The 23,164-nt window shown below is 57.1% G+C and overlaps 10 protein-coding genes across 10 annotated transcripts; 4 read left to right on the top strand and 6 right to left on the bottom strand.

Annotated features, from left to right (window-relative positions):
* Window positions 1–9: 9 nt before the first annotated feature.
* Window positions 10–2,985, bottom strand: B0H18DRAFT_288245 (NAD-P-binding protein). Its single transcript, XM_048037425.1, has 8 exons — window positions 2,863–2,985; window positions 2,715–2,810; window positions 2,407–2,658; window positions 2,024–2,076; window positions 742–988; window positions 572–688; window positions 443–525; window positions 10–385 (listed from the first exon to the last, which is right to left on the bottom strand). Exons 1-8 carry the CDS (start codon window positions 2,902–2,904, stop codon window positions 235–237), a joined length of 1,041 nt encoding a protein of 346 aa, XP_047885204.1. The 5' UTR covers window positions 2,905–2,985; the 3' UTR covers window positions 10–234.
* Window positions 2,986–3,542: 557 nt separating this feature from the next.
* B0H18DRAFT_891234 (NAD(P)-binding protein) lies at window positions 3,543–5,488 on the top strand (the record flags this gene model as incomplete). Its single annotated transcript, XM_048041324.1, has 6 exons — window positions 3,543–3,779; window positions 3,827–3,879; window positions 3,930–4,176; window positions 4,234–4,350; window positions 5,169–5,281; window positions 5,338–5,488. 6 exons carry the CDS (start codon window positions 3,543–3,545, stop codon window positions 5,486–5,488), a joined length of 918 nt encoding a protein of 305 aa, XP_047885203.1.
* Window positions 5,489–5,803: 315 nt separating this feature from the next.
* Window positions 5,804–7,136, top strand: B0H18DRAFT_1057276 (uncharacterized protein). Its single transcript, XM_048031066.1, has 2 exons — window positions 5,804–6,150; window positions 6,214–7,136. The coding sequence occupies exons 1-2, from the start codon at window positions 6,018–6,020 to the stop codon at window positions 6,813–6,815; spliced, it is 735 nt and encodes a 244-aa protein (XP_047885202.1). The 5' UTR covers window positions 5,804–6,017; the 3' UTR covers window positions 6,816–7,136.
* A 507-nt stretch (window positions 7,137–7,643) lies between these two features.
* Window positions 7,644–10,752, bottom strand: B0H18DRAFT_961538 (ribonuclease H-like domain-containing protein; the record flags this gene model as incomplete). Its single annotated transcript, XM_048043066.1, has 8 exons — window positions 7,644–8,073; window positions 8,157–8,275; window positions 8,328–8,557; window positions 8,753–8,857; window positions 8,906–9,068; window positions 9,123–9,521; window positions 9,651–10,523; window positions 10,579–10,752. The coding sequence occupies 8 exons, from the start codon at window positions 10,750–10,752 to the stop codon at window positions 7,644–7,646; spliced, it is 2,493 nt and encodes an 830-aa protein (XP_047885201.1).
* A 439-nt stretch (window positions 10,753–11,191) lies between these two features.
* B0H18DRAFT_1057274 (uncharacterized protein) lies at window positions 11,192–12,019 on the bottom strand (the record flags this gene model as incomplete). The annotated part of the gene is made up of 1 exon (XM_048031065.1): window positions 11,192–12,019. A coding segment is annotated over one exon (828 nt), but the record flags the coding sequence as incomplete, so codon positions are not given.
* A 3,854-nt stretch (window positions 12,020–15,873) lies between these two features.
* Window positions 15,874–16,335, bottom strand: B0H18DRAFT_1127829 (uncharacterized protein; the record flags this gene model as incomplete). Its single annotated transcript, XM_048035313.1, has 1 exon — window positions 15,874–16,335. The coding sequence occupies one exon, from the start codon at window positions 16,333–16,335 to the stop codon at window positions 15,874–15,876; it is 462 nt and encodes a 153-aa protein (XP_047885199.1).
* Window positions 16,336–16,671: 336 nt separating this feature from the next.
* Window positions 16,672–18,187, bottom strand: B0H18DRAFT_1127828 (uncharacterized protein; the record flags this gene model as incomplete). Its single annotated transcript, XM_048035312.1, has 2 exons — window positions 16,672–16,878; window positions 16,946–18,187. The coding sequence occupies 2 exons, from the start codon at window positions 18,185–18,187 to the stop codon at window positions 16,672–16,674; spliced, it is 1,449 nt and encodes a 482-aa protein (XP_047885198.1).
* A 564-nt stretch (window positions 18,188–18,751) lies between these two features.
* Window positions 18,752–19,017, top strand: B0H18DRAFT_1127827 (uncharacterized protein; the record flags this gene model as incomplete). Its single annotated transcript, XM_048035311.1, has 2 exons — window positions 18,752–18,758; window positions 18,836–19,017. 2 exons carry the CDS (start codon window positions 18,752–18,754, stop codon window positions 19,015–19,017), a joined length of 189 nt encoding a protein of 62 aa, XP_047885197.1.
* B0H18DRAFT_1057258 (uncharacterized protein) lies at window positions 18,854–19,496 on the top strand (the record flags this gene model as incomplete). The annotated part of the gene is made up of 1 exon (XM_048031064.1): window positions 18,854–19,496. A coding segment is annotated over exon 1 (214 nt), but the record flags the coding sequence as incomplete, so codon positions are not given.
* Window positions 19,497–20,677: 1,181 nt separating this feature from the next.
* Window positions 20,678–21,250, bottom strand: B0H18DRAFT_1127826 (uncharacterized protein; the record flags this gene model as incomplete). Its single annotated transcript, XM_048035310.1, has 2 exons — window positions 20,678–21,104; window positions 21,168–21,250. The coding sequence occupies 2 exons, from the start codon at window positions 21,248–21,250 to the stop codon at window positions 20,678–20,680; spliced, it is 510 nt and encodes a 169-aa protein (XP_047885195.1).
* Window positions 21,251–23,164: the final 1,914 nt, after the last annotated feature.

Genomic DNA, 23,164 nt, shown 5'->3' with positions numbered 1-23,164 from the left:
TCCCGGAACGGGCCATGGGACCGAGGCTCGAGTCGACAGTGAGGGTACGGTGTCATCGTACACTGGCGTTGACATCACGGCGTGCTCTCGAGTACGTGAGGTCGCTGCTATAAACGCAGAGGATGCATACATACCGGCGATAGTGTACATACATTATACATACAACCCCACTTCAAGATGACTTCCGTTTGTCTTGTTCATCGGTCGGTCACCCTCATTCCGCCCGGCCGCCGCTCAGTCCTTCGCAACCTGCACGCACACCTTCCCGACGTGCTGCTGGCTCTCCAGATACTCGTACGCCGCCCGCGTCTCCTCGAACGCGAACACCTTGTCCACGACGGGCTTCAGCCCCGTCGTCTCGATCAGCCGCACGAGTGCCTCGAACCTACAATCCGAACCGCGTGAGCTGCGGGGCGCGGTGGAGATGGGGAGTCGGACGTACTGCGTGCGCGAGCCGATGAGGATGCCGCGGACGTGTACGCCCTTGCCCAGGATGATACCGGGCAGATTCGACATGTCGCCGGCCTGGCGGTGGTGAGCGAAGACCCGTAGATACGAATGAAATACGTACCCCCGCGACGAACCCGATCACGCTGACCGTCCCCGCATACCGCGTGCTCGCGAGCGACTTGTTGATCGTGCCCGGGCCGCCGACCTCGATGACGTGGTCCACGCCGCGCCCGCCCGTCTGCCCACAGCCGAGTCAGCCCACCTACGTACCCATATTCAGCGATCACTCACGATCCGGAGCACTTCTTGCTCCCAGTCCGGCGTCTTCTTGTAGTTGACGACGTGCTTCGCGCCGAGCTTCTTCGCGACCGCGAGCTTGTTGTCGGAGGACGAGGTCGCAATGACCGTCGCGCCGCTCGCGACGGCGATCTGGAGGCCGAAGATGGACACACCGCCGGTGCCGAGGACGAGGACGGTGTCGCCGCCCTTGAGCGGGTTCGCGCCCAGGAGCGCGTTGTATGCGGTCACCGCGGCGCACCTGTGTGGCGTTGAGTGCATGTAAAAAAGACAGACAGCAAGCCCGTTACGCGTCCACACCAACGAGGCACGCCGCCATAAAGTCCGAGACAGTGCTGGGGGCATGGCGAGGAACTCCCCGCGATCAATAAGCCAGATGACTGGACCCGAGGACATACCGCTTATGGTGGGCGGTACTCCATTGCCAGCAAACGAAACATCGGTAAGCACTCTCGCCCGGTGTGCACGCAGGGCCGGGTGGCGTCCGCTCGAGCTGAGAGGACTCCTCGCCGAGACATCGACGAGCTGCCACGGTAGGATCTTGCAGACTGCCGGTACTCATACGGCGAGTCGCGCCGCCGCCCCACTCCGATGCCCGTGTGTGCACTTCGCAAGAGTGCGCATCGATATCTCGTCTGCTGGAAGTTGGCCCTGGATGAGTGAACCCTACGGTGACCACAGAGTCATGCTTGGAAGCACGTTTCCGTGGATCGCATAGGCGGCTCCCGCTGCCAGACCCGGGGGCCTTGTCAACCGCCAGAGGCACCGATGAGCTACCACGGTAGGATTCAGCCGACTATCTATACTCGCATAGCGAGTCGCGCCGCCCCGCTCCGATACCCATGTGTGCACTTGGCAAGAGTGCGTATCGATAACTCGTTTGCTGGAAGTTGACTCCGGACAAGTGAGCCCTAAGGCGACCACAAACTCGTGCGGGGAAACACATTTCTCTGGATACCATAGGCGGCTCCCGCTGCCGGACCCAGGGGTTTTGCCAATTGCCAAGGTCCAAAGGGCCCTCCGAAAAACAAAAACTCCGCGACGAGACGGCCTCCCCAGACGACTAGACGCGGGGTCATACTCCTGCCCAGTCACTGAAGTTGACCCTGGATGTAAGCCCTGCAGCGACCACAGAGTCGTGCGTGGAAGTGCATTTCCCTGGATAGCATAGGTCGCTCCCGCTGCCAGACCCCGGGGCTTTGCCAATCACCGAGGTTCGTAAAGGGCCCTCCGCCCTCCGAAACACAAAAAGAAAAGAGAGACAGACGGCACTCACGGAAGCGTCGATGCCTCGATGTACGACCAGCCGTCCGGGATCCTAACCAGACACTAGGTCGCGTCAGCGTCAAGCGTCCATGCCGGCGTTTACAGTTGAACAGTGAAATATCAATAGACCGCTTCTCGCAGCGCGCGCGCGCTGAGATGAGCTGGGCCGCTAGCCTGGTGCAGGACCGACTCATCACGACCGTCGGGATGCTCTGTCTCTGGGATGATGGTGGAGGGTCCTCTTGCAAGCATCGCTTGGGACTCGGACAACTCCGCCCGACTGCTCATGGAGATACATCGCACGCGCCCCTCTCGGCTTCTGCGCGCGCGTCGCGCCGTGCGGTCTGAAGATATGCTACTGGCAGACATCGATCCGAAGAGCGAGGTACGTACGTGCGCAGGGAGGACCTTGTACTCTGTGAGGACGCCGTCGATGGGCCCGCCGAGGCCGGATTGCTTGATGTCCTCGGTGACGTCGCCGAAGATGTGGTCGACTGCGAAGTTGGCGCAGACCTTGTCGCCGACGGCCCAGTCTTTGACGTCTTCGCCGACTGCGAGGATCTCGCCGGCCATGTCTGAGCCGGGGACGACATTGTCCTTCTGGCCGAGGGGGTACTGGCCCTTTGCGATGATGAGGTCGCGGAACTAGCAGAGAGAGTTCAGATCGGCGGTGGAGACGGACTGAATGGGGCGTGACGTACCTGCAGGGACACGGCGTGAACCTTGACAAGGACTTCGGTCGATTTCGGCGGACGGATGGAAGCGTCGTTGAGCGCCAGGTTGTGGAAGCCGTCCGTCTGTGGGCGCGTCAACGCCAAACGTCAGATGGGTCAGATGCGAGCGACGCACCTTGGGGAGACGGTACTCGCGGGTGGTGGTGGGGATGGGCATCGTGGGCTAGTCGCAGAGAGCAGTAGAGACGGAGAAAGGGATGTGGGAAAGAGAGGACTGGCGCAGGCTTTAGAGGACACGGAGAGGTGCTTTGTCAGAAACGGGGGTGGGTGAACTGTACGAGCGATCGTCGGTGGGTGACGACATGTTCTCCTCTCACCAATCACCAGCCCGGCCCGTCCGTGCGCCTTGCCCCGGTCGATAGCAGCCTCCTCGAGAACGCGACAGCACACGCCGAAGGGCTTTCCGTGACGTCATGCGTCGCTGTGCTACGTTGACCGGCTGTGCACAAAGAAGAGCGGCGTCGATCGTCGGGCGCACCGGGGGCTCTGTGGTGAGATGGGCGCAGAAGCTGGCTGTGGGCAGAAGGTCGTCGTGAGCAGACAAGGATAGGGCGCCTACCGCTCTCCGCTCCCGTCGGGCATACACTTCCCGGCGATCGACGACCTCGGCCTGTTTCAACTGTTCTAACTCTGTAACGACGCTCGCACGCAAGTGGATCACACTCAGCAACACCAGACGCGATGATTCAGCGGAAAGGCTCTGTCATGGCAGCGCTCTCCTAGTACTACTGTGCGTAACGGAATACTTATGAATGCTGACACTGACGAACCGACATTACTACATACTTACCCTGCATGCCTCGTCAGCAAACTCGCAATATTGCTCTTGCCGTCGCGGTGCAGAGACCAACACCTGTGTTTCACCTGGGCTACGGCTTCAGGCCTCAGGGGTTTACGCACCCTGTGATCGACTCGGCGTGTTTCTCTGGACGCGGCCACATCTTTGACAAAATTACGGACGAGATCAAGCTCATCGGCCTCGGCGGGCCCATCGACGGCGTCCTCACCGAGTACAAGGTCTTACCCGCACACGTACGTGCCGCGACCGTGTCTACGCACACGGTCCTCATGCGGCGTAGGGTCTCGTCAGGATCCCGGATGGCTGGTCATACGTCGAGGCCTCGACGCTCCCGTAAGTACACAGTCGACTCCTACACGCACCGCTTCCAACGACGTGTGCAGATGTGCCGCAGTGACCGCGTACAACGCGCTCCTGGGCGCGAACCCGCTCAAGGGCGGTGACACTGTCCTCGTCCTCGGTACGGGCGGCGTCTCCATCTTCGGCCTCCAGATCGCGGTGGCAAGCGGCGCGACCGTCATCGCGACCTCGTCGTCCGACAATAAGCTAGAGGTTGCGAAGCAGCTCGGCGCGAAGCATGTCATTAACTACAAGAAGACGCCGGACTGGGAGGAGGAGGTCTTCCGGATCGTGAGTACGCGCGTGCTGGCTGTGGGTGCGTGGGTAGGCTGGCTCCGCTGCGGGTAGACGGGCGGGCGAGGCGTGGACCACGTCATCGACGTCGGCGGCGCGGGCACGATCAACAAGTCGCTCGCGAGCACGCGGTATGGCGGGACGGTCAGCGTGATCGGGTTTGTCGGCGGTGTAGGTAATCCACTCACTGTTGCTTGACCCCCAGGCTCGCGACATGGCGAACCTGCCTACACTGGGGACAAGACGCGTTGCTCGTCGCGCGAACATGTTACGGACATTCTACGACTTATGATAAATGTTCCCACGGTGTTCAGTCGCCGAACACTCGAGGATCATTGACAGTGACTGCCCCGTGTTCGAAGTCCCAAGCATTGCAACAGCATTATCATTGTCTGGACGATTAACCTGAGGTGTGTTCATGGTGTGTTCCATAAGAGTGCATAGACCAAACACTATGCATGATCCTCATCTGTAAGCCACATGTTCTGTGTCTGTACATGCCGAGTGTACACCGTCGTGATATGAAGCGAACATTGCAAGCACATGATAACTGTTCTTGCAATGTTCCGAGTATGACCACCGTGCATGTCTGGAGGTCAAACATGGTCACAACATTGTAAAAACATTGGTTCTTAATCATGTTCTTTCAATGATCACACATGTCCTTGGAATGTTAACTCCCCAAATCTTCAAAATGTCCGGTGCATGAACATGAGAACACAATGCTTCATGGTCATGGTATGTCGGCACAATGTTGTGCATACAAACATTGTGGTTGGTTTACACATGTCCTAATCGAGGTCACGCTATAAACATACCCTGTGACAGTACAATGTTTGCTCTCCGAACATGACATGCACATTTGGCATGTTCGAGTCGCAAACAGCAGTGCTGTCCATACAATGTTCTTTTCTCCGAACATCTGAGAGACACTTGGCATGGTCGTGCGATGTCCTGAGGAATAACATCGAGGGAAAATATGTCATAAGTCGGAAGATGTCCGTATAATGTTTGAACTCCGGTCAACGCGTCTTGCCCCCGGTGCTAGTATCGTCCTCAGGGGAGCCCTCGTCCGCGGCATCCTCATCGGCTCGCGCACGCAGTACGTCAGACTCCCCATCTCCACCGCGCCCCGCAGCTCACGCGTTCGGATCGTAGGTTCGAGGCGCTCGTGCGGCTGATCAACGCGACGGGGCTCAAGCCTGTCGTGGACAAGGTATCCCCGTTTGAGGAGACGCGCGGGGCGTACGAGCATCTGGAGAGCCGGCAGCACGTCGGGAAGGTGTGCGTGCAGGTTGCGAGGGACTGAGCGGTGGCCAGGCGGAACGAGGCCTACAGAGAGTCGAGAGAAGAAGGGGGACAAAACGAACGTGAGCTGATGTATTGAAGTATCCGTATAGAACAGATGATCAGACCAACAGACACGAATTGTCAAACCGTGACGGCGTAAGGTCAGCAATGGCCACCGATGCCGCATTGCGGCCCCTGCACATGCGTGGATATCATCCAATTTCCGTCGCCGGTGATACTCATTCAGTGTTCACTCCAGGTCTATGCCGTCGAGGAACTCAGCGATGCTTCGAGGATGATGACGCGGCTGTGCACTCACCATCATCCCGGCGCGTCCGCACGCCCCGCCCTCGTCGATAGCAACCACCTCACGCACTCGAGAACCCGACAGAACGTGCCCCACAACTGTATGCATTACTTCACATTGCTGGCTTCGAAGGCCGTTTCTCTGGATGAACGAGGCACTAACTCTACGACGAACGTCGCGTCTGGTTCGCACTCGGAGTGCACGGACGAGGCACACACGAGTCTCATTCGGCAGATGAGACATGCAAGGACAAGCGTCGCCAGGTGCGGAAGGCTTCTCACTCGCGGTTCCGGTCCCAGTTGACTCAAGAGACATATACATAGACCTCGCTGTATCGCTGGTCTGCGGGCTAGCAGGTTGTTCAATGAGCGGCGGTAAGTGAACATATATATATCCCATCCGTGGACTATCGATACATGTAGATATCGCCTTATCAGCACGACTAGATGAACCCTCTGGAGACAACCCGCCTTCGTCCTACCGACTACAATTCCCCATGCTACATCATCGCGCGTTTTTGCGCGGCCCCCTCCTCATTTCCCCTCAGGCTTTTTCCCCTTCCCCTCAGGCTTTTTGCCGTCAGGCTTCTTCGCGTTCGCCACCCAGGTGTAGCTTTGAGCGGACGGGCGGCTCATCTTCATCACGTCGTGAGGTTGCCCAGCCTCCTTCGCCGCCTGCTTTTGTGCCCTCTCATATTTCGCCTGATCAGCGTGCCATTGCTTGCGGTCCTTTATGTGAGCTTCCATACTGGTGCCATGCGTCCGTTGGGGGAACTTTCCTGGGGATCGAGGGGGTTCCGCGCGTACGGATAACTGTTCGCCAAAGTAATCCCGATCAAAGAGTACCTGCAGATCGCCAAGAGCCCGCTCCGCAAGGTCAGCGTCGTCGCGGAAGCTACAGAGGGAAGGAGGTGTGCATCAGTCGAACCGCTCAAGCTGACTCGGCGAATGCGGAACAGTGCGTACGCAATGTAGGAAACGGGGCGCGCTACGGCAGACGACGCGAGCATCGCCGCGGAGACGAGAGGGAGGATGGTTGAGACGCGCATCTTGAATGGAGACTCGAGGTGCAGTGGCTGGACGGCGGCTGAAGGTAGAGTGCGGGTACGTCGTGGTCGTGCGTCACGGTGCGGGTCGTTCAATAATCAAGCAAGGCTGCATCGACAGCGGGCAGGTGAGAGATACATCGTCAGTACAGTCATTGACAGAATGCATACAGAGTAACTCACCGGCCGGCGCACTCGCTGTCGATGGGCTCCGAATAAGGGTTGGAGCTGGGTGTGCATTGCGGGTATTCCGTCCTTATAAATGTTTGCGGCGGTGCTGCGAGCCGACTCGGAAGGAACGTTGAGGTGACTCCAGAGGTACCGACTTTGGAGTCTCAGACGATATGCAATCATGGGGTGGGTGCGGTTAGTGATATGCGACATGCATCCTGATAGTATTATTGTAGGTCTTGATCCTGATCAAAACTTGAATATAACAGTCACGATGTAAGTATCTCGACTCGTCAGCTTGATAGCTGTGCAAGACTGGTGCAAGACCTAATGATGTCAAGGTACCACGACTCGGAGAGGCTCGCATGAACGCCTGTGATCCTGACGAGGGCGACATTAAGGTTGCGTAAGAAACCCGGCGAGGGTATCTTACTGCGGGGTAAGTGACTGCGCCGGATGTCAATTTTTTACGCACGTTTCTTACCGTAGGTAACACGTGTCACGTGATTGAAAAACGCGCCAGGTGCCTAGTACCTATTCAGATACACATGTACCATGGATCGCGGCTTTAATGCGCGGAGGAATAGACAAGGGCAATGCATCGATTGATTGCGATAGACTGATAGAGACCCTACACCGTACACGGCCGCCCTAAACGTCGCTGTCAAACTCCCAATCGACCTCACCGCCTTCATCTGCACTATCACCCGGCTCAGCCCCAGCCCCCTTCTCCGCCCTGTCTTCACCCATCTTACTCTCCTGTACGTCTGATCGGTCGGGTCCGTCGCTAGAAAGCAAGTCGCGAAGAATGGAGGACTCGAGATTCACATACACCTCTACCACGAATGTCTCGGCACTGCCACAATGTTCGATCTTCTCCGAGTCATCGAGCCACGCTGGGTGACCATCCGGCTCTTCAATGTCTTCGTCTTCGTGGTCCCTTTCACTCCCTGGAACCCTTGCCTGTGATGCAGATTGTGTTTGGTTTTTGCTAATTGATGTATCCTCACGCAGAGTGCTCTCGATCTCGTAAAACTTCTTGGCTGCAAGAATGATCGATGGCGTCGTGCGCGGCTGAAGGCTAGGATGAATATCAAGCAGATGTATAATAAGACATATATCACCTTTGTTGTAAGGTTGTGTTGTCGGATTTGCGACACTGACACCATCGCTTGCAGGGTCATCCGGTTTCGTACTGGGCTATTCAGCCGCGTGAAGAGTGATGCTGTACGTTCATCGGGCATCGAGTTGGGCATGACAGAGTACAGCTTGATCGCAAGAGCCTACGGTATGTCACATTAGATCAGCCGTCTCGATGAATATAGGGTGACGTACAGCAAGGACTTCAGTGTGAGGGATAGACTGCACGATCATCCACCAATCCAAGGCAGTCTGGCCATCATTGCGCCGCGGAACAGTGGTAAATGGGTAGCTATTCTGTGCGTACGCAAGAAACTGGCTCTTGAATTGTTTTACGAGCTGATTCCACTGTTTCTTCGGCACATTCAGGACAGGGTGTTCACCATGCACTGCTTCGGCTTGGAGCAGTGCCATCAAGTAGTGACCTACACGTTTGTAGACATCAAGGGACTGAATTCGTGGTGGATCCGAGGCGAGATCTGTGGGCTGTACGTGTTTTGATGACGAGCTAGCTTTGGATTGGCTGACTCGGAAAAGGTCAGACTTGAGGTAATCTGCCGTGCGATGTGAAGACTTTTAGCTAGACCGTCTTTGGCAGAGTGCAACACAAATCCACTCACTCGGGTCAAGATAGACTGCAGACAGGTGTGCATCGGTAGGTCCGTCTTCGAACATCTCGCTCCAGCGTGCATTGTAGATCGCACGGATCTCTGCCATCACGCTCTCTGGAATACCCGATGCCTTCTGCGCAAACACTTGTTTCAATGACGCACCAATCCCGCACCAGTAAAGGAACAAATCCGCGAGGGACACCTGTAGCGACTCAAGGAGGACGATCGTCTTCGCAAATGGAAGACCGACACTGAGAACCTGATTCAGCTGTGTCTCGAAGACCAACGTTGATGGTGAGTCGCGTATGAAACACTCCTGCGTTTCCTGTACGTGCTGCTGATCAGCACAGCAAAGCTTTTGTTCCTGAAATCTTCGTACCTCCACAGTGATCTTCCCACTTGAGCAGCCATCTCGGAGTGCAGGAAGGCATCGCCGCATGGCCACCGAAGCTCGAATGATCATCGCGAACCGGGTCTTTCCTATCTTCTCAAGGCCACGCGGTATACCGAGGCGTTCACGGATTACCGCCAACTCTTCAGCAGATTGGTCCGACTTAGAAAAGAATTGCAAGGTGCGTCGTACAGTTGCAATCACGTCCTTGAAAAACGGCAATTTGCACAGGTTCTTGATCGGAAGGTTTGTATGATGGACCGGATCAGGTATGTTCATGATTGTAGGGACCGTCGCACACAGAAAGCGCCGACATGCTTTCGTGTTGCCAGTGCTGTCCGATGAAGCGGCGCTGAAGCGTCTTCGACCGATCGGATCAACAACTTGCTGAAAAGCAAAAGTGTGAGTGAGTTACGTCTTTGTATGTGTCAATAACCAAACCTTCAGCATGCTTCGTGCCAACCAGTCCGCCGTATGTCGCACCCGGCAACCGTCAATGACATCAACAAAAAAGACCTGGCGATTCGGCGCGGCAGTCGTGACATGCACAGTATAGTACGACTGGTGGCGCTTATTCGCACCACCGTCGTACGTGATGGTGAGGTTGATTTGAGTGCGGAGATACTCAATTTGCAGATGTCGTACATGTTCTGCCTCCTGTGGGATTTGTGTCTCCTCGAGCGTACTCCGGGACACAGGTATGTACTTTGTGTTCCCTATCTCCCACATGTTCTTCCACGTCGCTGAATCGACAACTGATGGGGGAATACCGTTACAGCAGATGAACTTCAAGATCGCGGGGTCAAGCTGTGCCTTCAGCCAAGTGCGCCCGGCCCGCCCAACCATGACATCGAGCGTCGTCTGGCCAGACTTCGCTGCATGTGGGTTGGGCTGTCTGCTGTCGACAGCTACCAACCGGGAGTTCTCGGGTGCCAATGCCGCTTGGGCAGCAACTACAGTGGAGGGATCCGGCGCCAATGTCATGTTCGTGATGCCGCCATTCGGAGCGACCTTCTGGGCAAACACTAAGGCGAGTTGCTCCTGCCTTGCACTTGGGGCGTTCTCCCTACTCGCCTTCGAGGCTTTTGATCGCAACTCTGTTGACAGGTGCAGACACCGGCTCGCATGAGAAAGGACTCGGCCACTTGTCCGACCAGACCAAGCCCGATCGCAGCCACGACCAATGCAACCATAGCGTTTCTTGCCATCGGTCGCCTGATTCAGCTCGCGTGTGAGCTGGTCCAGGAGTGGCTTGCGAGGGCGTCCTATTGTTTGTGCATGAGGTACGTCCGAGTCCCCACTTGTATTGCTCCCATCTAACTCTGACTCGGAGTCGCCATCTGATGGTGTGTCGCCTAGGATATCCTTAGGGTTTGGCTTGAAGGATCGCTGCGTAGCATGTGAGTTTCAGTGGACATGCATTGGCACAGACATATACGCTCACAATTGCAGGTAGTGCCACAGATTTCTCCGCTTTCTTCTTCTGAGACTTCCCCCCACGACGACGCTTCTTCACGGGCTTCTTCAGGTGCGGTGCCGCCTTCCCCATCAGTATGACGTCCATCGGGTTGACCTCGGAACCCTCATCACTAAGGTTGCTCCCCACATCGAACCCCATTCCGATCTGTAAGTCGCCTTACTCGTCGTGCCTCGTATGCGCTGCACCCAGTCTCTATTCAAGAGGTACTGTCTACAGAGTGCATACAAAGGCGGTGACGAGGTAAAAGGCTGAGGACTCGTAGGTGCGCCGGCGCGCCATACGAGTCCTGGAGCAAACAAGGACAAATATGTAATGTAAGATATACTGTAACGGGAATATCCGTTACACTCTCCCCCACTGGACACGACCACGGGTCCCAGCGATAACCAGAGAAACAGAGAGAAAAAGGAAAGAAAGGAATAGTACATGCAACCACCCAATGGTGGTAGCAATTGGCAAGACAAAGATGATGTTGAACTGTAGACAGCGACAAACTACTTCATGTCAGTGAGCAGACACGACCGTTCACCATTGTCATACACAACTCGACAGAGTTGTGCAACCAGCATGTAGACTACTACTCGGACTCCGAGTAATAGTCTGCATCTTCGGAGTTACCCTCGTCTTCAGCAGATAGTGCAGAAGAACTGTAGGTATCCTCCATCTCGGACTGCTCGTAGTAGTCAGAGACTACTACTGAGTCTGCCCCCTCAGAACCTGGATTCGAAGAATCCCACGAGCTATGATGCTCGGACTCGGAGAGAGACTCTGACTCAACATGGTCAGAGTAATCCTCACGAGTTGTGGTACGAGGCTCCTCATCAGAGGAGTTGTACCAGTCGGAGTCATCCTGAGGTTGACTGCGAGGTGGTACAACAAGCCATCCCAGCTTGTTGTAGGCCCAATATCGCACCATCTCCATAGGTAATGGTGCAACCAGCAGAGGATCGAACTCGAGAGGAACCACTTCCAACTCCCTCTGGAAGTGGTCCCATGCTCGACGAGCTGCACGAGAATATGTCCCCAGTCGCGGGGACATCTCCTCGATTGCATGCCCACAGCTAAGTGCTGACCTCTTGCAGTGAGCCCAAATGTCCCACTCGCCAACACTCGCCGCAAAATCAGCCTCATCGAGGTCGAGGTCGAGTTGGTCTGCAAGGAGTGTGAAGCACTCCTCGCGCGACGCCTTATCCATGGGCCATTGACTCACATCGACAGTCACTGGGTGACCCCGTGCAGTCGGTACTCGGTTCAATCCCAGTACTTCGCGGCGCGAGGTACTGGCTTCCAAGGTGATGTCGTGGCTGCGATGATCACTAGTATGCTGCACGTCGAGTCGATCGCTCGACACTCGTGGTACAGGTAGTACCTGCCTTGATGTTCGACGTGAGGCCCGTACGTCAAGCTCGATGCTTGGCGTCCGTGTCACTGCAGGATCCGAGACCAGTACCTCTTCACGCGATGTACTGGTGGTAGCGTGAGATAGGCGGCGGCCACTCGAGGCCCCGCTCCCTTCCCCTCTCAGAATAGCATCCCACTTCGTAGTGGTTGACGATTTCCCCTGCACTCGCCCCGACTCGGTCCCAATGCCATGGATAGTAGTAGGTGAACGTTGCCATTCACCCACCTCCGTTCCGACCAGTTCCCGGAAGCGCTTCCTTGATCGGGTACGCGGCGACGTCGTCGTCGTCGTGCTAGTCGACGCGGGCACCTCACTCGAGGTGCCTGCCGTGCTGCGCACCCGCGAGAACAAATATTCGTTCTCGCTAGGTGTTCCAATTCCAGGTACTTCGCAGTACTTGGGCTGGTGCTCGCTGTCGAGGGATACAGCCAGCTCACGTCGGTCTTGCTGAACGCGACGTGCCGGTAGCACGTAGCGTCCCGACGGTCGCCCTTCGGACTCAGGTGCGGCCTGCCGTACGTCTACTGTGGTAGACGTCTCGGTCGACAGTTCGCAATCCACGGAATTGGGCTCGGACGCCATCCCCTCTTGACATTTGTTCACGACGATCGGTGGGCCCGTCGTGTTCGATGCGTGAGAGGGCGGCGACACTGTGACTAGGAAGGGTGAGTTGGCGAGTACCTCATGGTACTCGCCCTTGGCAGTGGAGGGGTCGCGTCTGCGTGTGACATCCTCTGCATGACTTGCATCGACCAACGAGGTCGATGCCTGTACTGCGTCGGATGCGGATGTTAGGGGTGCCTCGGTACTGCAACCATGCAGTCCGAGTGCACCGCGATATGCACTCTCGGGAACGACCTTGAGGTCATTCCCTAGTGAAGTGCATGGGACCGATGACGGAGGTCGCGAGTGGAACGTATGGTCGCCGGTGACATCAGCGGCGCGTCCGTTGAGCGTAGGGCTCACCATCTGTGCGTCGTGATTGCGATGCTGGTCCGTGCTGGGCGCGACCTGTAGATCGCCTCGTGAATCGGCGGTACCACTATCCTTCATGGTGAATGCCACGACAGCCGATGTGGTTGTCGTGGTCGTCACCGGTGGTGGTATCGGCACAGGAGGTGGTGACGGCGGAACGTACTCGCTTTTCGACTCATCGCCGATCTCCTCGGTATAAACTTCGTTCGCGAAGTAGTACGTCTGCGCGTGAGCTGTACAACCGTTGGGCACGTCGGTCGAGCAACCTCGCTCGCCAACTATATCGCAATGCATTGCCAGGCCAGGTGCGACCTGTAGGTCGCTCCATGGGCCATCCGTACCACCATCGTACGTGGTAACTGCCACGACAACCGTGTTGGTAGTCGTGGTCGTCACAGGTGGTGGTAGTGGGATAGGAGATGGTGGTAGGGGAGGAAGAGATACGTCTAAAGAAGACGTACCTGTCGTCGAGCTATCCCGCTCGACGAGCTCATCTTCTCTTCTTGCCCTGCACCCTTCCCCCTCTCCTCCTTCTGCCTGACCTTCCTCATCTACCTCTCGTGATTCCTCGCCCTCACCCACATCGCCCTCGTCCCCGTCCTGACCGTCCTTCGGTCCTTCACGCGCTCTTCGGAGTTCGCGGGCGACCTCCGACTTGCGGTGCCTGTCATTGTCGCCAACGATATCGGGGGCCGCGGAGAGGTCGGTATGAAGCTGGGTGGGGGTCCCTAGGAGCGAGCCATCGACGAGAACTGTGAAGTTCTCGCCGGGTTGACGGTCGGGAGGCCGTTCTAGTCGGTCGGGGTTCGTAAGCGCCGGCTGCTGCACTGTTGGTAGTGCAGTAGTCGGGTCGCGATCTCGAGCTCGCGCGTTGCTCGGGAATACGCGATCGTCGGGCAGCGCGCTCGTCGGGGCACCAAGATCGCGGAGAGAGCGGTGGATGCTGTTGCTGGAGAGGTCGAGGTCGAAGTCGAGGCCGAGGTCCGCCGCTTCGTCGAGTCGGTCGGGGTTGTATCGTGGACCTGTCAGCTGAACCGCGAGATGTTCAGCTGTCTTGGAACTACCGGGGGCTTGTACTTCCGGTTGGGAGTGCAAGTCTTCTCGGAGGTCGGCTGCGCGCGATTGGGGGCTGCTGGAGATGTCGTCGAGGTCGTCCCACGACCTGGCCAGCTGAACCTCAGGAGGTTCAGCTACATCGGAGCAACTGGGGGCCTGCACTTCCGTGAGGACGTGCAGTCCGTGTGGCGTCGCAGTTGGTCGAGCGATGGGCCTGCCAGACGACGGGTCAGGGACGGTCGACGCGCAGTGGTCATAGCCACCGGGTACGTCTAGCAGTAGGCTAGGCGTACGCGCTGCACAATGGACGGTCGAAGCTGAGTAGAGCACTTCGGACATGCATCGCTGCAGGTCCGTCGTGCTGCCTCGCGAATTAGGAGGTACAACCGCAAGGTCGTCTCCTACCGCATGCGCTCTGCCTTGCAGAATGGGAGGCACGACCGTTGGGTCGTCCCGTAGCGCAGACGCACCGTCTTCATGACCAACAACGCGTACGAAGAACTGAACGTTCGTCGCTACGCTTGTTGGTGCGGATGCGGGCAAGGTAGGAGGTATCGAGGTGGGTACGTCCATCAGGGGCGTACCTTCAGTTCTCGACCCTTTATGCTGGTCGGTAGCGTGTACGTCGAGCATCAATCTCGGCGTACTTGCTATCCATCGGTCGGTGATGGATGAATGGGACACGTCGGACGTGCACTGCTGCGCGTCCGCCGTGTCGCTTTGCGAGATGGACGGTACGACCACGAGGTCGTCCCGTATCCTGGGCGTACTGCCTCGGAGATTGGAGGGTACGACCGCGAGGTCGTCCCGTAGCACAGACGTGCTATCCCGCGAAACATCCGGTACGACTTCGCAGTCGTACCTGGAGGCGGAAGTGCCGTCTTCGTGGTCAATAGGACGCACGACGAACCTCTCGTCCGTCGTTACGCGTGCTGGCGCGGGCACTGGAAGCGGAGGCGGCGATGCAGGGACGTACGGTGAGTACGTGCCTGTGGTTGTCGAGCCTTCGTGCTCGTGCATCCTGCTCGCCCCGCACCCTTCCTCCCTCTGTCCCTGTGTTCCTTCCTCAACCTCGCTACTCCTCTGCCCCCTGTCCTCCTTCCACTCTCCTTGCTCCGCGTTGTCCATGGTCCGCTCAGTCTTGCGGCTCGGCGTTGGACTTGAACGCGCGTCGTTCAAGTCCTGGGTCATGCGGCTGGGTTGCGTGTCGCCAGAGCCGCTGTGACGGTCGCCAGAGTCATCGGACTCGAAGAGGGGACCTCCCAAGTCGAGGCGCGGGACCAGAAGGGAGAGTTGAGGAGCCGGTGAGGGAGGAATTGGCGATCTGGTACCGGGAGGTACCAGGTCGTCGGTCGCCCCTGACTGGACTGGCGGTAAGTCAGCCAGCCATTCGCGAACGCGAGTTCGCACTCGCGTCGGGGCGGCGCGCGCGTCTGGTTCGCCAGACGGGCGCTCGAGGTGGCTGCCCAGAGAGTGGGAGGAGGCGAGTACGAGGGGTCGGTGGTGGCGGTCGAGCGTAGTGCGGTGGGCGCTAGAACTCGGGGCGCTCACCACAGACTCGTGGCGCTCGACGCCTGTAGCGTTGAGCGCGTCGCGCGTCGCGTCGAGCAGGCTGCTCGTCGTGGCGCGCACGGCGTTCGACAACGAATATATATATTTTGTGTCGCGGCTCATCTCTGAACACGCGACGAGCGTATCTACACGCGTGGGCTCGTTCCCACTGCACACAGTACTACTGTAGTACTGTGTGCCTATGCCCTCCCGGGTGCTGATACGAGTCAGCTCCTGGCGCTGCTCGTTCAATCCAGGCACGAGCTCGACTACGGCTACGTTTCGAGCTCGGCGCGCTCACCACTCCTCAGAGTGGTGCCGAGCTTCATCGGCTGGGTCGAAGCAGGTGGAGAGTCGGTCTCCGGGCGGTTTTGAGCGGGCTCGACATTGGGCTCGAGCCGCTCAGTGCGCGGTGCCTGTTCGACCTCACGGTCGGACAGCGCCTGCTCTGTGAGGGCTCCGGCTGAGTCCTCGCGGTGAGAAGACTCAGTCCGGGTGGTCTTCGTGCGAGAAGACCGACTGCGGCTGCTGGCCTCGGACAGAGCGGCGTCGACCGTTGCCAGCAGTTCGGCCTCGAGTTGCTTGGATTCCTCGAGGGCTTTGTTGATCCGCTCTTGACTTGCGGCGAGCTTTGCTCGGACTTCCGCACGCAACGCCTTCAGCTTGCTGCGGGTTCCACTGTGGGACCCGCGGCTGCCTCGCGAAGGTGCGGACGGGGTGTTGGTCGACTCGGACATCTTGTCGAGTTGTCGAGTTGGCCAGAGGATGATCAAAGTAGCATAGAGTTTGTTGATGTCGAATTTCGAGGTTCGAGAGTTTGTTGCCTAGAGTAGATAGTCCCCAGAGAGATAGAAGCTTTTCTGGAGCGCAAAAAAGTGTAAGTCGCCTTACTCGTCGTGCCTCGTATGCGCTGCACCCAGTCTCTATTCAAGAGGTACTGTCTACAGAGTGCATACAAAGGCGGTGACGAGGTAAAAGGCTGAGGACTCGTAGGTGCGCCGGCGCGCCATACGAGTCCTGGAGCAAACAAGGACAAATATGTAATGTAAGATATACTGTAACGGGAATATCCGTTACACGATCGGACGCCGTTTTCGCTTCATCGGCTTTCCTGGCACCTTTGGGGTCTCGCATGCGATGGCTGCACTGTCACACTTGGGCTTGGACAGGATAGGTATGTCGATAGACGTATCAATGATGGTGATGTCCTGATCAATCTGCAGGGCGCCACCGAGGTCACTATCAGTGAAGTCGGGTGTTGATGTCGCGGCTTCCACGGGCTAAGCAGTTAGTAACTCTCGTGAGTCTTGCATTCAATGAGATAGGGTACCAAGCACAAAGGCTTACTGAGGATTGCGAGATCTTCCATATACGTTCCAAATAGACCATCCGTGCACTGTCGACCATATCAGGCAATATGAGGGGATGGAGATCCGGCAGATAGTAGTGGGCAATAGCGTTCGGGGCACAGATTCCACACGAGAAGTAGTCGCCAGGCGCCTGTCGCATGCATGGAAGGTGCGATACAGAGAGCTGCTGTTTTGCGTACGGTGTGAGCCACCATTGAAGCAGATCATGCAGCTGAGGAGGGATGCTATGTCCCATCGAGTCCGCGAAGAGGATAGACCACACCCTGAAGTCCACGACGACCGCGATCCAGTGGGCACCATTCAAATTGAAAACGAGACTCAGTGATAGAAGGTCCCCACTTGCGAGGCGCTCTCCAAATTGGACCAACCAAGCAGGGAGCACGACCTTTGGAGGTGGGATAGGCTTTCCTGTGGCACTGCGTACCTGTGCCCTTTCTACATACCTGCTCCATAGCAGCCACGTCCAGTATGCATCCCAAATAGCATGTCTCCCTCGAAGGTGGTCGTCCATGTCGATATCGGTGCGTAGTATGTTACAGATCATTCCGATGTGTTCTGATGCGAGCCATTCTCGTGAAAGAAATGAGGCGAGAGCTATCGTGTCCGGCTTCCCTTCAAGAGCTCCAAGGCGTCCGGAATGGGGTATCCGTGTCAAGAGGAGTCGGGTTGAGTCGGTCAGTGGCCCTGGAGCACGCCCAGACGTCAACAACCATGTTTCGGCTGTTTTCCAGGTTGTGTAGGTGCTCCGCATGCGATGCACACGGCGCCAGAAACTGAGAATATACAAGGGCACCAGGGAGTTGGCACCAGTGCTGGTGGCATACGAGGTCGATATGAGGTGAGCATAATGGATAGAGACCTTTCCAGCAAGCCACTCTTCTCCTACAGCACGAAAGAGCTTATCTATCATCTCCACAGGCGGCACAGGCAGCGCGCGCAGGTCCTTGAACGTAGGAAGGGTGGAAGGTTCTGCAGAGAAGAAGTCTTGTGTACTCGGGGTAGGACTTCCGGGCGAGAGTATTGGTACCTGGCCATTAGCAATGAATGCACGGACAGTTGTGGATGGTACACCGAAAAGAGCTATCTCCAAGCCAGATGGCATTGTGAGAAGGCTCGCAAGGACTTCGCGGACGTAGCTTGGTGTGTTTGCAAACTGCTGGCCAGCCAGTATCCATTCATGCGAGACGAAGACACCAGCATGCGACTTAGGTTTCGACATGGGCAGAGGTCCGAGTCTTTTGGAGTCGTTTGAGTGACAAGGTTCAAGTCGTCGAGTACTAGTACTTCAGAGATGGCGGGCAGTGACTGCGACACTCGCATGGCTTACTAACCCAGCTCCATTGCCAATGTGTTACCATGTATCCGCATAATAGTACAATTGGCAACTTGAACTTGGAGTCACTGCTCCAGCGGTGTCACGGTAGGGCACCAAGTTGGACGGAAGTTCCGAGACTAATATACTCAGGTCAAATAAAATAAAAGTTCACTATGTTTGGATATGAACAGAGTCTACGATATACGAGTATCTGTACTACTAGTCGGCCAGGTCAGACAGTACACGACACTGCAGCCAGGCGCCGGATTGTCGGGCGCGCGTCGCGCGACGACCCAATGCGGTCGCGCGGCGCCGCCGCGCGAAATCTCATCATGTGACCGTTGGTCTGAAAACTTTCTTACATGTACACCCGGGGACCCTGTAAGTTAGTCGTATTTAACCAGTATAATACATGTAAAGTAATTACATGTTTAAAACAGGCCCCTTTCATACGCTACCCTAGGCGACATGCCTTGTTTGTGCGGACTCGATACGGGCTCGCTCTCGGTCTGTTTTACATGCGCGCCAACACTACACACAGGTGCGCCGCAGTGACCGCATACAACGCGCTCTCGGGCGGCGACACCGTCCTCGTCCTTGGCACCGGCGGCGTGTCCATCTTCGGCCTCCAGATCGCCGTCGCGAGCGGCGCGACCGTCATCGCGACTTCGTCCTCCGACAATAAGCTAGGCGTTGCGAAGAAGCTCGGCGCGAGAAGACTCCCGACTGGGTAATGGAGGTTCCGTGGATCGTGAGTGATCGCTAGGCATGGGTACGTAGGTGGGCTGACTCCGGTAGATGGGCGGGCGAGGCGTGGACCACGTCATCGGGGCGGGCACGAGCAACAAGTCGCTCGCGAGCATGCGATATGGCGGGACGGTCAGCGTGATCGGCTTCGTCGGCGGGGTGGATATTCTATTTCACGTCTACATATGCCCGCTCACTGTCGCTTGTCCCGCCAGGCGCGACATGCCGAATTCGCCTAGTATCGTCTTGAGGGGAGCACTAGTAGGTTGATGCGTCTGCCGGGCCAAACCACACAACTCGTCCTCGATCCGGGCGGTGGACGAGGGGGCTCGTGTGGTCAACGAGGGCCTCAAGGGAGATTCTAACGGGGTGTACCTCTTGCCTCGTTGTCTTGCTCATGTTTACTGAGAGATACCATCTATGAATGCTACTGTCTGATAGTTGTCCGCGCTTCGACTAGCTACGCCGCAGTCCTTCCGTTCTGGCACGTTGTCGAGACTCTAGAGGCCACGCGTGGCAGTTTCACGACCCGCCACCCAGGGGTTGATTCTCATCCACCATGGTTCCCCTTCCGCACTGAGCGCGTACTATCCTGGCAGAAATATGTTCCTAAACACCAGCCGCCTATCAAATTACATAGCCGCTTGAGTCAAAACTCACGGACAACATCCTCGACGAGGTCTTGACCGGCGCTACCGGCCGCAAACCCGAAGAGAAGGACTATGTTCGGATTGGGATGATCACTGGCAGACCGTTGTATGATGGCGCTACTAGCCGCAAACTGCGGTGAGTGTCCAACTGTTGGCGTCGTTGAATATATCGAGTGTTTATGAGATCATGCGGGCTTCATTTAGGCAGTACTAGCATCAAGTTGACGACGTGTACAACGGCCATAGCTTGGCACTACACGAGATCAGCGTCAATACAGGGAACGAGTATGTGTTGCACGTACAGCCGTGAATCAGACCTCGACGGTTAATTGTCAGCGGCAGAACAGACACGAACTGTCAAATCGTGACGGCGTACTAAGGTTAGCAGTAGCTGCCGATGCCGCATCCCTGCACATGCGTGGATATCATCCAATATCTATCGCCAGTGGCACTGATCATTGCTCGCTCCAGGTCTATCCCGTCGAGAAATTCAGCGATGCTCCGTGGGTAACGACACGGCTGTGCGCTCACCATCATCCCGGCGCGTCCGCTCGCCTCGCCCTCGTCGATAGCAGCTACCTCACGCAGCCCGACAGCGCCGTGACGCCATGCATTACTTCAGAATCATATTGCTGGCTTCGAACGGCGTTGATCTGGGTGAATGAGGTACTGACTCTACAACAGCTTTGCGTCTGTTTCGCAGAGTACACGGACGACACGAGTCTCATTCAGCGAATGAGACGCTGCAGGCGGGCAAGTATCGCCAGGTGAGGTAGGCTTCTCACGGTTCTCGTTCCGGTTGACTCAAGAGACACATAGACCTCGCTGTATCGTTGGTCTGCAGGCTAGCAGGTCATTCAATGGGCGACGGTATATACCATTCGTGGACAGGACATGAATCGCCCTGTCAGCGCGGATACATTGACCCTCTGCAGACTGCCGCCTTCGTCCTACTAACTACGGATCCCCATGCTACTTCGTCGCGCGGCCCCTCTTCTCAGTCCCTCTTAGGTGCCACCCACTTCTTACTTTGAGCCTTCGGGCGGCTACCCACCTTCTTGACGTGAGGACTGCTCCCCTGTGCAGGCTGGCTACTCCCCTGTGCACTTGCAGGCTGGCTAACCCCCTGCGCACCGGCAGGCTGGCTACCCCCCTTCTTAGCCGCCTTCGCAGCCGCCTTCGCCGCCTTCTTAGCCGCCTTTTGTCCGGCCTCATGCGCCCTAGCGCGCTCGTGCCAGTCTTCGCGCTCTGCTGTGTGAGCTTTCAGCCCATCCATGCCACGGTGAGCACCCCGTTGGGGGAACGTTCCTGGGTGTGGAGGGCCTTCCGTGCGTACGGATAGCTGTTCGCCAAAGTAACCCCGATCGAAGAGTACCTGCAGATCGCCAAGAGCCCGCTCCGCAAGGTCAGCGTCGTCGCGGAAGCTACAGACGGAAGGGGGTGTACATCAGGCGAAGCTGACGCTGCAGACAGAGAACAACACGTACGCGATGTAGGAAACGGGGCGCGCTACGGCAGACGAGGCGAGAATCGCCGCGGAGGCGAGAGGGAGGATGGTTGAGAGGCGCATCTTGAATGGGAGGGGCAGGTGCAGTGGCTAGACGGCGGCTGAAGGTAGGGTGCGGGTACGTCGTGGTCGTGCGTCACGGTATGGGTCGTTCAATAATCAAGTGAGGCTGCGTTGACAGCGGGCAGGTGAGAGGTACATCGTCAGTACAGTCATTGACGGAATGCGTGCAGAGTAACTCACCGGCCGGCACACTCGCTGTCGATGGGCTCCGAATAAGGATTGCGTTGGAGCTGGGTGTGCATTGCGGGTGTTCCGTCCTTATGAATGTTTTGGGTGGTGCTGCGAGCCGAAGGAACGTTGAGGCGACTCCATGGCAGAGGTGCCGACTTCCGAGTCCCAGACGACCTGCAGTCATAGCTACGTGCGGTTAGTGATATGCGACATGAATCATGATTGCATTTTTGTAGGTCCTTGATCCTGATCAAAAGAATGTAGCCGTCACGACGTAAGTATCTCGACTCGTCAGCTTGGTAGCTGTGCAAGATCGAATAACGTCATGATACCACGACTCGGAGAGGCTCGCAGGAACGCGTGTGATCCACGCAGAACTCGTCCACGACTGGACACTGACAGAGTCACCAATCCCCCGCCTTCCCGACCAAGACGTGTTTCTCCAACATCGTCCTCATGGCCGCTGCGGCGTCTCCCGCCCTGGCCCCTCTCATCTCAAGGCACGTCACGTCTTCAAGCAAGGGCCGTCGGAAAGTCCCCCCGGCGAATGCCGACAAAGAGCTCGGGCTTCCTCGAGGCGCAGTTACGAGGCGGTGGTGCTTATGGTCAGAGGGCCGCAGAGTTGGTCGTATGGAAGAATAGGATATTTCAGGGCCCGCGTACAGCAGCCCGTGCCGGGATACAATTCCGTCTTCATCGAGAACGTCGAGGTCGCAAGCATTGCAGTCTCCTCAAGAGCACGTCCCTCTCTGCGACGGGCGGTGGAGAGAGACTGAAGGGGGGGACGGACCTGGAGAGAGAGGGCGTGAACGTTGAACCTTGACGAGGACTTTGGTTGACGTGGGGCGGCGGATGGAAGCCTCGCTGAGCGACAAGGTGTGAAAGTCGTCCGTCTGTGTGCGCGTCAGGATTGAACGCCTTCCGCGCCGCACACGAGAAACGCAGCTTTCTACGTCTCCGTTTGAGGTTTGACGGTATGGATGGGCGGAGCAAGCAGGTCTACGCAAAGCCTCCGTCTTTGGTTAGCCGTTCTACTACTACCAGTCACGCTGTCCGTAGCTGACGTAATCCGCCACGTCTTGTTTCAGTCAGTTCAGTGAGTCACTTAGTCGTCCTCAGCCAGCCTCAGCCCCTCCCGTCATCGAGACAAATCACTCAGTCAATAGACGGCCATAGGACGTCTCGCAAGAACCTTCCGCGGAACGCACGTCTATCATCGGAGGTGATCTCGCTGAACGAGGTAAGTAGTAACTCTACGACAGTCGCAGAGTGCACGGACGACGACACGAGTCTCGTTCGGCAGATGAGACAGGCAAGGACAAGCATCGCCAGGTAAGGAAGGGCTTCTGACTCGCGGTGCTGGTTCTGGTTGACTCAAGAGACACTGCTCACAGACCTCGTTGTATTCTGCGGGCTAGCAGATCATTCTAAGCGACGGTGTGTACCATCACATTATTCGTGGACTGCTAGAATATCCTGCCAGCGTAACTAGACGGACCCTCAGACGGCCCGCCTTCGTCCTACTAATGACAATTACCCGTGCTACGGCTTATGCGCAGTCCAGGTCCTACTGTGAGGCTTGCGGGAATCCGGCGCAACCCATTTTTTGCTTTGACTCGACGGGCGGGGACCCGGTGCCTTAGCCAGGGTTCCTTTTTCTACCTTCGCAGCCCCATGTGCACGTTGTGCAGCTTTATGTGCAGCCAATTGCGTGTTATATTCTCCGCGTGCTTGTGTCCAAGC

This window comes from Fomitopsis serialis (genome assembly GCF_022376445.1).
Source record: "Fomitopsis serialis strain Sig1Antser10 chromosome Unknown B0H18scaffold_275, whole genome shotgun sequence".
Lineage (NCBI taxonomy): Eukaryota > Fungi > Basidiomycota > Agaricomycetes > Polyporales > Fomitopsidaceae > Fomitopsis > Fomitopsis serialis.
The sequence above is the reverse complement of the archived record's forward strand: the minus strand, read 5'-3'. Positions and strand labels throughout refer to the sequence as shown.

Coding starts and splice junctions, on each gene's coding strand:
- B0H18DRAFT_288245 (XM_048037425.1), bottom strand. CDS start 2,904: ATGCCCATCCCCACCACCACCCGCGAGTACCGTCTCCCCAAG. Junction 2,077..2,406: donor ACAAGGTCCTCCCTGCGCAC/GTACGTACCTCG, acceptor GACGCGACCTAG/TGTCTGGTTAGGATCCCGGA. Junction 386..442: donor CTCATCGGCTCGCGCACGCA/GTACGTCCGACT, acceptor TTCGGATTGTAG/GTTCGAGGCACTCGTGCGGC.
- B0H18DRAFT_1057276 (XM_048031066.1), top strand. CDS start 6,018: ATGCAAGGACAAGCGTCGCCAGGTGCGGAAGGCTTCTCACTCGCGGTT. Junction 6,151..6,213: donor AGGTTGTTCAATGAGCGGCG/GTAAGTGAACAT, acceptor TCGCCTTATCAG/CACGACTAGATGAACCCTCT.